A 16,923-nucleotide genomic window follows, 5' to 3' on the forward strand; every position below is an offset into this window, starting at 1 on the left:
AATCGATTGCTACCCGCCCTATTGGCGGGTAGCAATCGATTTATCCGGGATCGATATATCCCGGATATATCGGGTAGTGAAGACGTACCCAAAGTTGTGTAATCAGCATCATGTACACTTAATGTAAAGCCATGAGATAGTTAATGTTGCCTTTTTTGTGATGAAATAATACATTTTATAATAGTGTTTCAAAGGGAAGAGAATCTCTTACAACTATATTAGTCCTGAAGATTTTTTTCATACCTGATGTATTGTTGCTGTAAGAGATGTTAATAGTTCATTAATCTATTTATACCATACTCATAACATTATGGTTTGGAGTAGGCTATTCAACTATGGAATATTATTGTTTTCTGTAATTCACTTAAGTCTAATCTTGAAGCTTTGCTACCATCAAGTTTTCTACTTTTTTCTTTCCTGCAGCTTATACAGAGACAAACTGTTTTTGTTTGTTTTATTTTGATTTTTATTTGTTTTTTAAACTAGACTTTTATGTAAAATATCCTTAGTGGCTAACAGCATAATGTGAGGCTAAAAGCCTTAAGTGAATTTGCCCTCTTGAGTTACAAAGCTGTTACATAACTATTTGCATTTCATTTTCTTGGCTCTTACTTTAGTTTCAATTTTCAAAAGGAATAAAGAAAAGATCTCATTAAAATGTACAGCGTGACACTGGACGCAGTAGTCTCTGTTTGCTTTATAGAACACCAGTTGCATGATTCAGATACCATGCTTGGGAAATACTGTTCCAAGGGCAGCATTAGTCATGTATTGGTGATTTTAGTGTTTCCTGTTTTTTTTTTTTGTTTGGTTGGTTTTTTTTAATATAGGAAAGTTGTCAATTGACTGCCTAACTAGCCTTGCCGTTCTGCTACACAGCTTCTGTCTTCATCCATTACTCATGGGCTAATGCTCCCCCTCCTGTGGAATTCGGAGGTGGTCCAGTGTTGTTGCTGGAGGCTCCAGGACTAAGCCCCACCCTTCAGCTAAGGCCACCAGATTTTCTGCCTCCGGTGACGGAGCAAGCTGGTAGTTCAGTTTCTCCCAACCATTTTGTTTTAAAGCCTTTATTATTATTATTATTATTATTTTTCATGCCGTTTTGACTTCTTATCTCCCTCCTCCCCTCAATGAGATGAATAGCAGCAGAGTGGTTTCAGCCACCTGGATCTGCTACTGCAGCACCTCCTGCTAGACTCCTCTGCAGAGCTGTCCTAAAAACACCAGCCTTAAATCTAAGCGGTGATCCTTACATGAGGCAGCACTTACAAGATCTACAGTTATGACCTGCCAGTTGCCAGCCAGCTGACCATTGCATTGCTAGGGCATGGGGCTCAGAGTCAGGCCAGACAACCTTTGCACTGGTTGGGCTCGGGGTTCAGAGTCAGACCAGCAAGATGAGTCCCAACCCTGCCCCAGTGTCTCACAACTCCAGCACAAAAAAGTCTGATCAGGAGCTTCTGAGCTTTAGGGGAGAGAGTCTAAGGATGAGGAGAAAGCTATCTGGTCAGCCTAGGGGTTAAGTCTTGTAACAGACCTGGACTGGAGTGGGAAAAATCCTGAAAGGATCCAGAATCCCTCCCAGATAGTGAAGTGGGTCCTCAGCTCCCTGGGAAAAGAAGCAGGGCTCCTACACAGCTCTCCTTGCTCCCACTATGAATCGGGATTCTCATGGTACTCAGGGGTAAGTCCTGTAAATCCCATAGACTCCCAGAAAGACAGAAGCAAATGTGTCCTTCACAAGGCAGTGATTACTACTAGTAATGAACAAATGGGGAAGAAATATGGGGTTAGCCTCCTCCTCCTTTGTCTTCTCTTCCTGAGGGAGTGTTTGCTGGGGCTTTTGTCATATGCAGAGTTTCTTTCACAGACAGTCTTCTTTACCATGTTCACTGCCACTCCACCATGCCCTCTGGACATGCAGAGAAGCCTGTGTTCCTCCTATGCAGTTCTGCCTCAGGCTGAAGCCTAATTGCGATTCAGCCTTGCTCTGCCAGGGAAAGAGGGTCAGACTCTGAAAGGCAGGAAAGATTCTCTGTCTGCACAGGCTGGCTCCACATTAAAGCCCTAGGAGCACTTCAAGCAGTCTGTGACCAGAACAGAGGCTCCCCACAAAACTGCACCATCATGGGATTACAGGGAGTTGAATGAAAAAATCCCTTCCCATTTTCAAAATAATCCTAGTAGGAGCAACCTAGTATAATACTTCCTTGGATGCTAGCCAGCCTGGGGAGCAGGCAGCAGCCTTTTAGCCTTCCAGGGACATCTAGCAAGCTACTTCCACAATTGAAGTATATGTACCAGTAACCTTCTCTGTTGTGCAGTCTTATGTCAGAATGAATAATGTACTGCCTCCCTTCTGTAAACAGCCTGGGGAAGAAGTACCACATGTGCAAAACAACAAAACATACCACCAACCTACAAGATTTTTTCAGGACAGGATGTCAGTCAGTGGCTTGCAAGGAACTCATTTATATTAATAACATATCTTCGCCTTCAAACATTATTAGATACAAGCTTTCCTGTTAATGCCTCCTTTGAGGGCCTCATAAGAGCCAAATGAAGGCACCTGATTAAACCAAATGTTAATGTTCATATGAAAGAAATTTTATAAATTTGGGGAGCCTACGGTGGTGCAACAGTAGCTCCACCAATCAAAGATGTATCCACATCTTCAGAAGGGGACTTCTTTCCAAAAGACCCATAGCCATAGGAATGATGACAATGCACAGCAATTTCAAAACTCAGCTATAGCCTTTCAGATCACAGGTTCTTCATACATTTAGCAAGGAATGCCCTCTTTGTGGCAAAAAAGTGGCTTGTTGTCTAAAGGTATGACCCTAGCTGGGAGTAAGACATCACAAGTTCTGTTCTGGTCAGATCCTTAATATGCTTTTTGTTGAGCAATGGATTCCAATTTGGTGGCTACAAGGAAGCTGTGTTACAATCATGAATAGCTTCATCCTAAATGGATATCTTGTGCATGAAAACTTGTTGGTGGGGAGCTATTGGGGGAAACATTAGAGAAATTACTAGCTGAGATTGCAGAGTGGCTTCAGCTCTCATTGTTGAAGCCACCATAGCAATCCAGTGGCTGCTACCAACACTAAGGGTGTTCAGGAAGTAACTATTACCCTGGCAGAGGGGAAAATCTGTAGCAGAAGTTTCCAGAGGAACCTAGATAATTTTTCCTCCAAACCAACTAAGTCCTCAGCATGACAAAGAGTATTTGAGTACAAGATCTCACAAAGTGGATCCAGACTGCTGGCACTTAACATTAAAAAGGTTGCAGAGCAGTTTTTAAACTAAGGGATGGGGGAAAGCCGATTGCTGCAGTGGAGCACGTGGATCGGACAGAGACTTCTCTTAGAGGAGAGTCTATTGATAGATATTCTCTAGGTTCTAGTCAGGAGCAGAGGATGGAAGAGGATAAAGTATGGGCCGGATCAGATGAGAAACATTCACATAAAGAATTTGACACATCAGAAAAGGGCAGACAAATAAACAGTGACAAGTTTTGAAAGTGCTTGTACACAAATGCTAGAAGTCTAAATAATAAGATGGGTGAACTAGAGTGCCTCGTGTTAAAGGAGGATATTGATATAATAGGCATCACAGAAACCTGGTGGAGTGGGGGACAATCAATGGGACACAATCATTCCGGGGTACAAAATATATCGAAAGGGCAGAACAGGTCGTATGGGGGGTGAAGGAGAGTGGCACTATATGTGAAAAAAAAATGTAGAATCAAATGAAATAAAAATCTTAAATTAATCCACATGTTCCATAGAATCTCTATGGATAGTAATACCACGCTATAATAAGAATATAACAGTAGGGATCTATTATCGACCACCTGACCAGGACAGTGATAGTGATGATGAAATGCTAAGGGAGAGTAGAGAGGCTATCAAAATAAAGAACTCAATAATAGTGGGGGATTTCAATTATCCCCATATTGACTGGGAACATTTCACTTCAGGACGAAATGCAGAGATAAAATTTCTCGATACTTTAAATGACTGCTTCATGGAGCAGCTGGTACAGGAACCCACAAGGGGAGAGGCAATTCTCGATTTAGTCCTGAGTGGAGCGCAGGAGCTGGTCCAAGAGGTAACTATAACAGGACCGCTTGGAAATAGTGACCATAATATAATAACATTTAACATTCTTGTGGTGGGAAGAACACTTCAATGGCCCAACACTGTGGCATTTAATTTCAGAAAGGGGAACTATGCAAAAATGAGGTGGTTAGTTAAACAGAAATTAAAAGGTACAGTGACTAGAGTGAAATCCCTGCAAGCTGCATGGACACTTTTCAAAGACACCATAATAGAGGCCCAACTTAAATGTGTACCCCAAATTAAAAAACACAGTAAAAGAACTAAAAAAGGGCCACCGTGGCTTAACAACCATGTAAAAGAAGTAGTGAGAGATAAAAAGGCATCTTTTTAAAAGTGGAAGTCAAATCCTAGTGAGGTAAATAGAAAGGAGCATAAACACTGCCAAATTAAGTGTAAAAATGTAATAAGAAATGCCAAAAAGGAGTTTGAAGAACAGATAGCCAAAAACTCCAAAGGTAATAACAAAATGATTTTTAAGTACATCAGAAGCAGGAAGCCTGCTAAACAATCAGTGGGGCCCCTGGACGATCGAGATACAAAAGGAGCACTTAAAGACAATAAAGTCATTGCAGAGAAATTAAATAAATTCTTTGCTTCAGTCTTCACGGCTGAGGATCTTAGGGAGATTCCCAAACCTGAGCCGTTCTTTGTAGGTGACACATCTGAGGAATTGTCACAGATTGAAGTGTCACTAGAGAAGGTTTTGGAATTAATTGACAAACTTAATAGTAACAAGTCACCGGGACCAGATGGCATTCACCCAAGAGTTCTGAAAGAACTCAAATGTGAAATTGCGGAACTATTAACTATGGTTTGTAACCTGTCCTTTAAATCAGCTTCTGTACTCAATGACTGGAAGATAGCTAATGTAACGCCAATATTTAAAAAGGGCTCTAGAGGTGATCCTGGCACTTACAGACCAGTAAGTTTAACATCAGTACTGGGCAAATTAGTTGAAACAGTAATAAAGAATAAAATTGTCAGACACACAGAAGAACACACAAAAGTCAACATGGTTTCTGTAAAGGGACTATAACAGAATTTAAAAGAGAGCTAGATAAATTCATGGAGGTTAAGTCCATTAATGGCAATTAGCCAGGATGGGTAAGGAATGGTGTCCCTAGCCTCTGTTTGTCAGAGGGTGGAGATGGATGGCACTTGATCATTACCTGTTAGGTTCACTCCCTCTGGGGCACCTGGCATTGGCCACTGTCGGTAGACAGGATACTGGGCTGGATGGACCTTTGGTCTGACCCAGTATGGCCGTTATTATGTATGTTGCAGTGATGTAAATCTTTGGTGTTGACATATACATGTTCTTATAAACTGGTCATCACAAATTTAGGCTTTAAATTAAACAAAGTTTTCTAACCGTCAGAGGAGTGAAGTTCTGAAACAGCCTTCCAAGATGAGTAGTGGGTACAAAAAACTAATTTGTTACAAGCCTGAGCTTGATAAATTTATGGAGGGGGTGATATGATGAGGTTGTCTACAGTGGCATATAGTCCATCCATGACTACTATTAGCAAATATCTCCAATGGCTGGAGAAGGGACATTAGATGGGGAGTGCTCTGAGTTACTACAGAGAATTCTTTCCCCAGTGTCTGGCTGATGGGTCTTGACCACATGCTCAGGGTCTAACTCCATATTTGGGGTCAGGAAGGATTTTTCCCCAGAGTGAGACTGGCAGAGACCCTTGAAGGTTTTCACCTTCCTCTGCAGCCTGGGTCACGGGTCACTTCTCGGTTTGAACTAGAGTAAATGGTGGATTTTCTGTAATTTGAATTCTTTAAATCAATATGTGAGGACTTCAGTAACTCAGTAAGAGGCAATGGCCTTAAAGTCTATGAGTCAAGCAAAACAGAAATGTACGTATTTGAAAGAGCATATTACTGTACCATAGATTTTGGACACCGGCATATTTCTGATGATAAACTGTTACACACAGACTCCTACATTATGATCCAGCATTAGAGAGCAGGTAATGTCAGACTGATGGTGTAAGAGTGTGAATGAGGTTGAGCGAAGTTAATGTTAAATGTAAACTATTATGTTTCTTTGCTTTCAAAACTGTCAAACCAGTCTAAGCTTGCTAGAGACACCAGCCTTTCTCTCTAGTCATAGCAGATGCAGTGTAGTGAGTCAGTTTCAGCTGACATCATTGTACATGCTAATGGACTTGTAGAGGATTTCATCAATTGAAAAAAATCTTATGTATAAATTCATATTTACCAGTGGTTATATGAATAGGTTGGGCTGGATCAGAAGGATAGTAGATAAAGTCCAAATACTCTAATATGTAAGACACTGAGAACACACACTAATATAGAAATATCACCTTCAAAGTGGTTACTAATGTACTATAAATTATCCTAAACATTGTTTGTTTTTTATTTTAGTATTTAATAGATCTAAACAAAATTAGACTCTGCTACCTGTCCCTCAAAGAAGAGAAAGATGTGTTGGTACTGATTTTTAGATCTCATCTTTCCCTGCCCCCTCCCCCTTTAGGAAAAAAATACATCACCTTACCTTTTCAGATCCTCCTTACTCTCTTAATTTGCCATCATTGAGCTTTGTCTATTAAATTACCACCTTAATATGTCTGGTTATTTTTATAGAAAAATTATTTTTGCTTTTCATTTTAGACATATTACATCCATTTGATTACAGGTGATCTGCAAATATATTTAGTGTATTTTATGGGCTGAGTGCCCCATATAACAAGAGTAAGAGGAGCATCCAGTCCATAAATGATTTTAAACTTATTTTATTTCCCATTATTTCCATTCCCCCCAAATCTAATCTCATTAGCTCCTTGTCTGCTGTAAGGTTCCAACAGCTACCATGGGACTGTGCTAGAGCGTGGAGCCAGTCTGTAAGGAACAGGTAGGTGTTGGGTTCCATTATTTAGCAACTGGCGTCGTTTTGAAAAGTTTCTTAATATTGTTTTGTATCCTTTGGGATATAAATATAATAAATCTTTTCCAAAGCATGCTGTATACTTTAGTCCTTCGTAAGCTGGCTTCATTCTCCAGTGAAGTTCCTTAATAGCAAGGTTCCATGGTGTTTGCTGAGATGTCACAGTGAACTGGAAACCAGCAAATCTGAGCTTTGTGTGTTTGTGTGTACAATGGAATTATTTGGAATTATTATTCTTTATGTAGGGGATATTACGATGACACTAACTTAACTGCAAATTCTTTTATTAAATCCAAAGGTTGATCGTATTTATACAATTGCTCTAAACATGCCTAAAAAGCCTGAATAATAAGCAATTTACTACATCCAAATAGTAACAAAACATTTATAAGCATTTGATCAAGATATTTACAAATGGGCTAAACCCAGGAGTATTAGACCCAATTTAGTCAGTCAGGCACTATCAATGACACTTCAGGAGTTCACCCTTTTGTACCCTTTTCATAAACCAGTGATGGCATTGCCTGTTACTAACTTAGGTAAAAACCATGTTGGGGCCAGTTTGGGGTCATTGCTGGTTCAATGTGCACAATTTTTTCTTATTATTAACTATCTATATTATAACTGGGGTTTCTTCTTCCGTTTATTTTTCAGTTACCTTTCAGGCCTAGCTTTTCCAATTAAGCCATATTCTTTCAAGGCCTTCTCACAACTGCTAGCAAAACCAGCATTGTACACACAAACTACGGAGCATTTTTTTTTTTTTTCATTTAACTAAGCTAATTCAACCCTGTTCTAGCCTACAATGTGGGGGAAGGAAGGCAAGTTAAAAATCATTTATGTACTGAATGCCCCCTCTTACCCATGGTTTTTAGTGCATTTGGTGTCTAAAACTTAACTTGGTTTATTTTTTAAAACTGTGTACACGTATATGGGTTTATAAATTACAGTATGTCAATTTGTGTGTGTGTGTATAGCTAATGTATTTGCAAGTTACTTTTATATTTCTACATATATTAGTTAATGTAAGACTGGGTCTTTCGGTTTGCTAACTTTTCAGCTGGAGTTTTAAAAGCTGCTGAAGTTGATGTGTTTGCTCCCCACATTTCATTGAGGAAAAAGGGTAGGTTAGGCATTGTCTATGTGATAAAGTTGCACCAGTTGAAGTTAAATAGGTATACCTATTTATGTTAAACTGGTGTTAACCCCTGCATGGACATTCTTATTTTGTTAAAAGGTTGGCTTATTTTGTTTTAGCTAAAACTGATTACTTAATTAATTTAAACTAAACCAAAATAAGCCTGGTTTAAACTGAAATAAATGTGTCTACTTCAAATAAATTGGTTTAAAAATCACATCTTTAGTTAAACTGGCTCAACTTTCTCACGTAAAAATAAGTCCTCAGTAATACTTAGTGAGGAAGTCAGTTGAAGTTCAATTTCCATAATTCTGACAAGCTTCAGTTGTCTGATAGGTCTGCTGGTTTGTGTGTTGTTTTTGTAATGACAGCCAAGGAGTAGCATGGCTTAACACATTAGTTTCACTGATCTTAATTAAATCTCTGCAAACGTTTAGTGACACACCCCATATTCAGGCTAATGGTGCCAGCTAGTTCGTCTAGTCCTGTTGTAAAGGTTTCGCGCAAATATGGGTCATTTTCACAATTTTAGGTGAAAATTAAGATAATTTAAGTGGCTTTGCCGGTTTCTATCAGAAAACCTAATCAGAACCTTCCAATTTAGGTCTGTTTGGATTTTGAGCTGCTGCATTCGTTTTCCAAACTTGGAGCAAAACACAGTGTGTCAACCCATACACATTGAAAGCACAGCTCTGACTTTAATGCTCTTAGACTATATTATGACAGTCTTTCCTTACTAAATGCATACATAACTCATTTTTAAAGAAAAGTGCTTCTAGCTATGTGTTTTGTTGTATTTCAGAGCCTTGTGTTTTTGATTTTAGGTAAAACGAGCTATTTCACTCTTGTTTATATCTTGTTTTGTTAGTCTTGATTCGCTATACTGTTAATTTTCCAGTACTTTTAATAGAGAGACTTGATGGCACGCACTTATAAATATATGAAAATCTCTGAAGTAACTTGATATAAGTTGTTAATTGTAGGTTTTGGCTCACTTTACAGAACAAATTTAGAGTTGACTGTTATAAGTATAGTGTATAGTTAATGTTCAGTCAGTTTATTCTGCTAATGCCCTAAAGAGTAGTAGTGTGCTCATGATCAGAATTTCTCAAATGTTGGCAGTAAGAGCTTGACAAGTAAAGAAAAGATATTGTCTGAAATTATTAATCTAATCAAACAGAGCTTTTAAATAATACCAATGAGCAATTTATATTTCTCATAAGAATTTTGGAAAAAATAGCAATATATGTTATGAAAGTACCATTTTTAATACGAACTTATCACTTTCCTTTGCAGTACGTGTCCTACCATTAACTGGAATACTGGTTCTGCCATACCTCTCATGCAGTGGTAAAAAAATATATACTTTAGGTTCTCCCACTATAAAAAAAAATTGTTTGATGGATGGTAACAGCTTTGCATGTTGTCACTGGTACACAAATTAATATGTAGAACATGTACTAACTCCACAAAAGCTGAAGTACACACACTGTTAATTGCGGGTCTCTTACACTTATTTTAACTTACCACAGAATGTTTTTAATTGCTGCATAGATAAATATTTTAAGGTTGGAAAATTTAATTTTAAATTACATATTCTATTAAATGTTTTCTAATTTATCTTGTGTAACTTTATGCTATTCTGAATTTTGATAGTTACAGGGCAGATAAAAATATTACTGTCAGTACAGGTTGAACCTCTCTAGTTCAGCACTCCCTGGTCCGGCAACATCTGTGGTCTGGCATAGGCGCCGACTCTGTAGGTGGTCCAGGGCACCCACGGGGAAAAAATAGTGGGTGTGGAGCATCCACCAGCGCCAACTTCCCCCTTCTGCCCTCCTTCCCCTGAGCCTCTCGCGCACCAGCAGCCCCGTGCTTACCAATTCTTCCTCCTCCCTCCCAGCACTTCCAGAGCACCGCGAACAGCTGATTCACAGCGTTCAAGCCCCGGGAGGGAGGGGGAGGACCTGGGACCAGCATCAGAGCCCCCGTGGAGGGGGCTGGCGGCCAGGACCCCGGGTGGCAGTGGGGATCGCAGGCGGGGGATCACTCTGGGTGCAATGCCTGGGGGTGCTGCAGCACCCCCTGCAGCCCTGCTTTCTCGCACCTATGGAGACCCGCTGGCACTCTGCATTGACCTCCTGTGGTTTGGCATATTCTCTGGTTTGGCACCGGTCAGGTCCCAAGGGTGCCATACTAGAGTGGTTCAATCTGTACTAAACCTATCATTACAGATCTTAGTATCATTCTATCCAGGGCCAGCTCCAGGGTTTTGGCTGCCCCAAGCAGCCAAAACCAAAAAAAAAAAAAGCCGCGATCTGCTGCGGCAATTCAGCGGGAGGTCCTTCACTCCCAGGCGAAGTGAGGGACCATCCGCCGAATTGCCGCTGAATACCTGGACCTGCCGCCCCTCTCCGGATGGCCGCCCCAAGCACCTGCTTGAGAAGTTGGTGCCTGGAGCCGGTCCTGATTCTATCACCTGTTTCAGTAATAAATTATAGATTTCAGTTCATTTTTTCCTCAAAAGTGTTTCCTGAAAATCCAACAATTTGCCTTTCTGTCATTCTGAAACTAGTTATTGCCCTGAATATATTTTAGATGGTTTTCCCTATATTCCTTATTTTTCTGAAGAGAAACTATCTTTGGTAAATGTTACCCACTACTTTCCTAAAAGGAGGGTTGTTGTTTAGTGATTAGAGCAGGAGAGTGGTTGGGATTATTAGCATTGGGAAAGTCACTGTGAGTAGTATTATTATTTATTTGTATTACTGTAACAGCTAAGAGCCCTAGTCATAGATTAGGACCCCCATTGTGTTAGCTGCTGTACAAACACAAAACGAAAAGGCAGTCCCTGCCCCCAAGGAGTTTACAATTTAAGTATAAGAAAAGAGACCACAAATGGCTACACACAGGGAATAAAAAGGAAACAATGAGACAGAATTAGTCAGTATGATAGGCAGTGGTCTCTGCAAGCCAACAATGTAACCGTTTTTTAGGCAAAAGTTCTCTGTGTCTGTTTATGCCATCTATAAAATGGGTATCATAGAATATCAGGGTTGGAAGGGACCTCAGGAGATCTAATCCAACCCCCTGCTCAAAGCAGGACCAATCCCCAGACGGATTTTTGCCCCAGATCCCTAAATTGCTCCCTCAAGGATTGAACTCTCAACCTGAGTTTAGCAGGCCAATGCTCAAATCACTGAGCTATCCCTACCTACCTACCTTACAATGTATGTTGCAAGTCTTAAAATTTGCAACGTGATTTGAAATGCTTCTACTGAAAGGAGTTGTATGTTAATTATTGCTATTGTACCATCCATAAGTTTCACATGTTAGAATGTGAACCTTTGAAAACTATAAAATGATAAAAGTTTTAAACTCTTTCTGTGATATCTATAGACATGTTAGTAGGGTGACCAGATGTCCCGTTTTTAAAGGGACAGTCCTGTTTTTTGGGACTTTTTCTTATATAGGCACCTGTTACCCCCCCACCACCCGCTGTCCCGTTTTTTCACAGTTGCTGTCTGGTCACTCTACATGTTAGTATCATGAGGTATTAAAAATGTGTACACTCTATCTAAGTTTTAGTCACAAGTTTTTTCTATTTAATTTTACTTTTGGTTGTTGAAATATTTATTCTTAGTCAAGTTCTTGTTTTGCATAAAAGAGAGAGATCTTACTCGGTTTACTTCCACTGGAGTTTGAAGCTTTATGTTGCCTTAATTTAAATGAGAGTATACAGTGCCAATTCAGGATACTTTCTCCATTTTTTGAATGAAGCTTGGATTGTTTGTACTGTAGTTCAGCTGGAAGGAAACTTCTGATTAGTGACTGATAAAGACGGTATGCACTTCCATCAATTGGTCACTAGGGAGTGATGGGGTAAAACTGTAAGAACTTCAGTGGTTTGCATTTATCAGGTCCATGTGTCAGCACATGTAGCTCCAAAGTGGAGATTTCAAATAATTACCTCTTTTCTTCTGTCCTTGTGTAGCAAACAAATATGTTGTATTAACTGTGACTTTAGAATAGTGTTAGTAGCAGCACAATGAGTACTGAAGTCCTTCTAAGGTTATATTTTGAGCTGCTGTTGGTTTGTAGCACTTCACACAATCATTCATAAAAAAATAAAATGAAGAGCTTCTGTGTTGCACAAGTCTACAGGATCCTCAATCCAGATTTATAGCACCAAAACTGTCTATATTTTAGCTTTTTTTATACTGAAATTTTAAAAGATACAGAAGTTATTCACATAAAAACTAAATGATAAAATCAGTATAGAAGAAGTGCGTTAATTTGCACTAATGTCTGGGAGACTTGCAAATTACTGAATTGGTGAATAAGTTTAAACAAAAATAGCAAGGATAATTCATTGCAAAATTTATAATGATTTGTTCACACATTTGACGTGTAATTTGGTTCGCATTATTTTTACATACACGTTTTGCAGTACACTTGTAAAAGTAACATAGTCTTCATAATATCCACTCAGAGCTCTGTATTTTCTGGGGGAGGAAACAGCACTGCTTGTGTGCAAATTATGGGGTATATAGATTAGCAAACTGCAAATTAGCAAGGTTCTACTCTGTGACTTAAACAAGAGACCATATTATTATTTAAATCATAAGTAATATTCAGTGTATATGTAGACATGTTTCGAATGGAGGAATGATTAAGTATTCATAGATGCTGTCTTTAATGCCTAAATCTTGCAATAAGTGCTATGTGGGAAGATCCCTGCATCTGAACAGAGTCTCGGACTAGTAGGCTCTATCCAGCCAAAGGCCCATGCAGAGCTCATTGCAGGATCATGGCCCAAAAATGCATTATTACTTTATTAGCTGCAAGAGTGTTTTGAGCCTTCTAAACAAATGCCAGTGTACTATTATATATGTTTATAATGGGGTTTTGTAATGTTTGTTTCTTATCCTCTAGGTTTAACACTTTGTCATGCACTATATATTTAATCCACACAAAAACAATAGCAATTAACAATAGAAAAATGAATTTATTTCAGAAACCTGTTTCTCAGCATTTAAGGAAAGTTTGCTAAAGGAAAAAAATTGTAAAAACTTTGTTAGTCACATTAGCTATGATATGAATCTCTGAATCTACAATAGTGACAGCATGCTAAAAGATTTAGTTTGTTGTTTCATTGTGGTATGGAGATTTTATAAATAGTAATTCTTAAACCCTAATTGAAGTACTTTATCTTCAATAAATAGTTTATAAAGATTTAAAACATTTTCTGCTGTTTTTAACAATGCCTAAAATTATAAATCCCGTAGTGATTAACCTTATGTGAATGTACATTTTAAAATATATGTATATTTATTGTCAAATTGCATACTGTCCTATTACAATTAAAATGGCTAAAAGGTGATGGGTATGTCATTAATCTCAACAGTGTTTTGGCATGGCTTATTTTTGTTTTCAGTCCTTTGCTCCATTTTACTATATTCTGATTTTTAATTCTCCGGTGCTATTTTGATGTTACACATTCTGTTTTGGTAAAAAGATTTTTTGTTAATTTTACAGGTCCACCTTCAACCCTTCCTCTAAGCACTCAACCCTCCAGTGGCAGCTCCACTCTTTCCAAGAAGAGACCACCTCCCCCACCCCCTGGACATAAAAGAACCCTCTCTGACCCACCAAGCCCGCTACCTCATGGACCCCAGAATAAGGGCCCAATTCCTTGGGGTGAGTTGTAGAAATGCAAAATAAAACAAAACTTCAGATGGGTGATGTATGTTACTTGCATCTCTTAGTCAGTGATATCTTTCCATTGTTGGTATTGCTGATATATTTTGTGGAATTTCAGAACAGTTCTATCCTCAAATAAGTCCCCAGGCTCTCTGTGATGTTGCCTGTACCAGTCCAGAGACTTGCAGGGTTTACATCTTTCTGCCAGTAGGAGGATGTAAAAAACAGATTAAGTATTTGTATAACAGGATACTTTACTGAGAAAAACTTTATAGAAACATTTATTACAGACCTATCCAGATAGGCCCTTTCTTTTCATAGTAAAGACTAACTAGCCCAGTCAATCTTCTGCTTCTATTTGTAAATCCTGCCTACTCCTGATAGCTGACACTCTTAAAGGAATTCCTTTGTCATGATAAAGACAAATCTTTTCTGAGGGAAAGCTGCCACCTTTCATAAAACCAGCCCCAGCACATCACATTCTTCTTTAGCCGAAAGCCAGGTCTATAATACAGACCTATATTAGTTTCACTACATTGCTCAGGGGTGAAAAATCCACACCTCTGAGCGACATAGTTATATTGACCTAACTGACCTCCCCTCCCTAGTAGACAGCACTATGTACATAGCTACCGCCTCTCAGGGAGGTGAATTAACTATGCTGACAAGAGAAGCTCTCCTGTTGGCATAGTAGCATGTTCACTAAAGCACTACAGGGTGCACCAGCAGCATTGTACAGTACGTGAAGAGAAGCGCTTAGAAAAAATGAGAAGAGGAATTGGTGTAAAGCAAAATGCTATGGTTCCCCCTTTTCAACCAGATTGGCTAGTCAGAGTTTGACTTTGACTAGTAGAAATTGATAGTCTTGCATTTTCTTTCATGTAATCTTGTTTACTTACATGGAATGTACAAAATCTCTGTTTCTCCGAACGCAGGAGGAATCAAGAACAAGAGGAGCAGTTTCTTACGTTACTACCTCATTGGCTAACAGACCCAAAAGCTCACTCCCTCGCTTTTTCCAGTGTCATGCTGTGCTCGCCGGCTACTGCTGGGCTTTCTCGTTTTTTTTCCTCTGCGTCTCTCTCTGTCCGGTCTGTTTTCAGTTTCTCTGTGTTCTGCCTACATACACACAGACCACAAACAATACTCGGCAAAACTCTCTGCCCACACAGTCCAAATTCCTGGGCAGATTCACAACACCTGATTTTTTTGGTTTGTTTTTGTTTTTATTATAGGTAAATATGCATGTATGCAAGAGACAATAAATCAAACCTCATTTAATATTTTGATCAACCATTTAAGAGTCTGTAGACATTACTGACAGATACTAGTGAAAGTGTCTGGCACTGATGATACATTGAGTCAGTGTTAAAAAAAAAAAAAAAAAAAATCTATACCAAGAGAGATGTTTCAGTCCAATGGCCACTGAACAAAAAATGCCTTTTCCAGTCAACACCATTTCTTCTTAGATGGGAGGGTTCAGATTAGCTTATCCTGACAGTTATATTGATTGAAGGATGTGTTCACACCCACTCTCAAAGTCTTGTGATTGATGCAGTCATCAGTATCTGTCAGCATAATGCTATGTGCAGTAAACATTTGATACTGCTGCAAGTAAATACAGATTGATGTATTTTTCTGGGGTATTTCCAAGTGACTATCACAGATGTCCCAAATGTTTTTTTTCTGCCAAATCTAGCTTTTTGGACACAATGCATCTCAGGCCCATGTGATTTTACTTTGCACTGAGTCCAGCTGGCAGGACTTCCCTAAGCCCCCTTAACTTTAGGATTTAGGTCCAAAAAATGTTTAATGGGTCACTCACACTTTACTCAGATTGCTATGGCTGTCCCATTCTAAAGCTAAAATCTCTGACAAACATAAAAGCCATATAATTAGTCCAGTCAGCAACCTTTGGGCTTACACTAGATCCCAGTCTGATTCCAGTACTGATTTGTCTGTCATCTGTATTTGAGACTCAGGTCAGATTCCAGTATGAGAGATGAAAAAGCCCAATGAAAGTGAAAGTTTCATATACTTCTCTGTTACATTCATCTACTTTCTTAAAAACTTGAGAAGTGAAGAGAGGCTTTGCAGCATGCCCTGAAGCACGTCCTTGGGCTATTTCAGGACAAAGTGGGGAGTGCATTCATAGATTGAAAGGCCAGAAGGGGCCATTGTGATCATCTAGCCTGACCTCCTATATTACACAGGCCATAGAACTTCCACATAATAATTCCTAAATCGTATCTTTTAGAAGACATCCAATCTTGATTTTAAAATTGTCAGCGTTGGAGAATCCATCACAGCCTTTGGTAAATTGTTCCAATTATTAATTATTCTCCCTGTTAAAAATTTACACTTTATTTCCAGTCTGAATTTGTTTAAATTCAACTTCCAGCGATTGGATTGTATTATACCTTTCTCTGCTAGATTAAAGAACCCATTATTAAATATTTGTTCCTCAGGTAGATGCTTATAGACTGTAATCAAGTCACCCCTTAAACTTCTCTTTGTTAGACTGAAATAGCTCAATCTATTTATTTTATCATTATAATCATTCTTGTGGCTCTTCTCTGAACCCTCCCCAATTTATCAACATCCTTCTTAATTCTGGGCACTAGGACTGGTGTAGTATTCCATCAGCGATCGCACCAGTGCCCACTATAGAGATAAGGTTACCTTTCTACTCCTGCATAAGATTCCCCTGTTTACACATCCCAGGATCACATCAGCTTTTTTGCCACAGCATCACACCGGGAGTTAATGTTCTGCTGATTATCCTCCAAATCTTTTTCAGTCATTGCTTCCAGGAATAGAGTCATTTCCCCACTTTGTAAGTATGGTCTACAATTCTGTGTTCCTAGATACATACATTGACAGTTCGCCATATTAAAACGCATATTGTTTGGTTGCACCCCATTTGCCAAGCAATCCAGATTGCTCTGAATCAGTGACCCATCCTCTTCATTATTTACCACTCCTCCAGTTTGTGTGTCATTGCAAACTTTTATCAGTGATCACTTCATGTTTTC

At 39.0% G+C, this 16,923-nt stretch overlaps 1 protein-coding gene across 4 annotated transcripts in view; it reads left to right on the top strand.

Annotated features, from left to right (window-relative positions):
- ASAP1 (ArfGAP with SH3 domain, ankyrin repeat and PH domain 1) overlaps positions 1 to 16,923 on the top strand; it is a 285,790-nt gene that overhangs the window by 245,702 nt on the left and 23,165 nt on the right. For 3 of the 4 annotated variants that reach the window (XM_054019003.1, XM_054018999.1, XM_054019001.1), the window contains 2 exons: positions 9,482 to 9,535; positions 13,724 to 13,885. In XM_054019003.1, coding sequence (XP_053874978.1) covers positions 9,482 to 9,535; positions 13,724 to 13,885 — 216 coding nt within the window. The remainder of the gene's footprint in view (positions 1 to 9,481; positions 9,536 to 13,723; positions 13,886 to 16,923) is intronic. The other variant, XM_054019000.1, reaches the window with a different exon arrangement.

Source organism: Malaclemys terrapin, chromosome 2, assembly GCF_027887155.1.
Source record: "Malaclemys terrapin pileata isolate rMalTer1 chromosome 2, rMalTer1.hap1, whole genome shotgun sequence".
NCBI lineage: Eukaryota > Metazoa > Chordata > Testudines > Emydidae > Malaclemys > Malaclemys terrapin.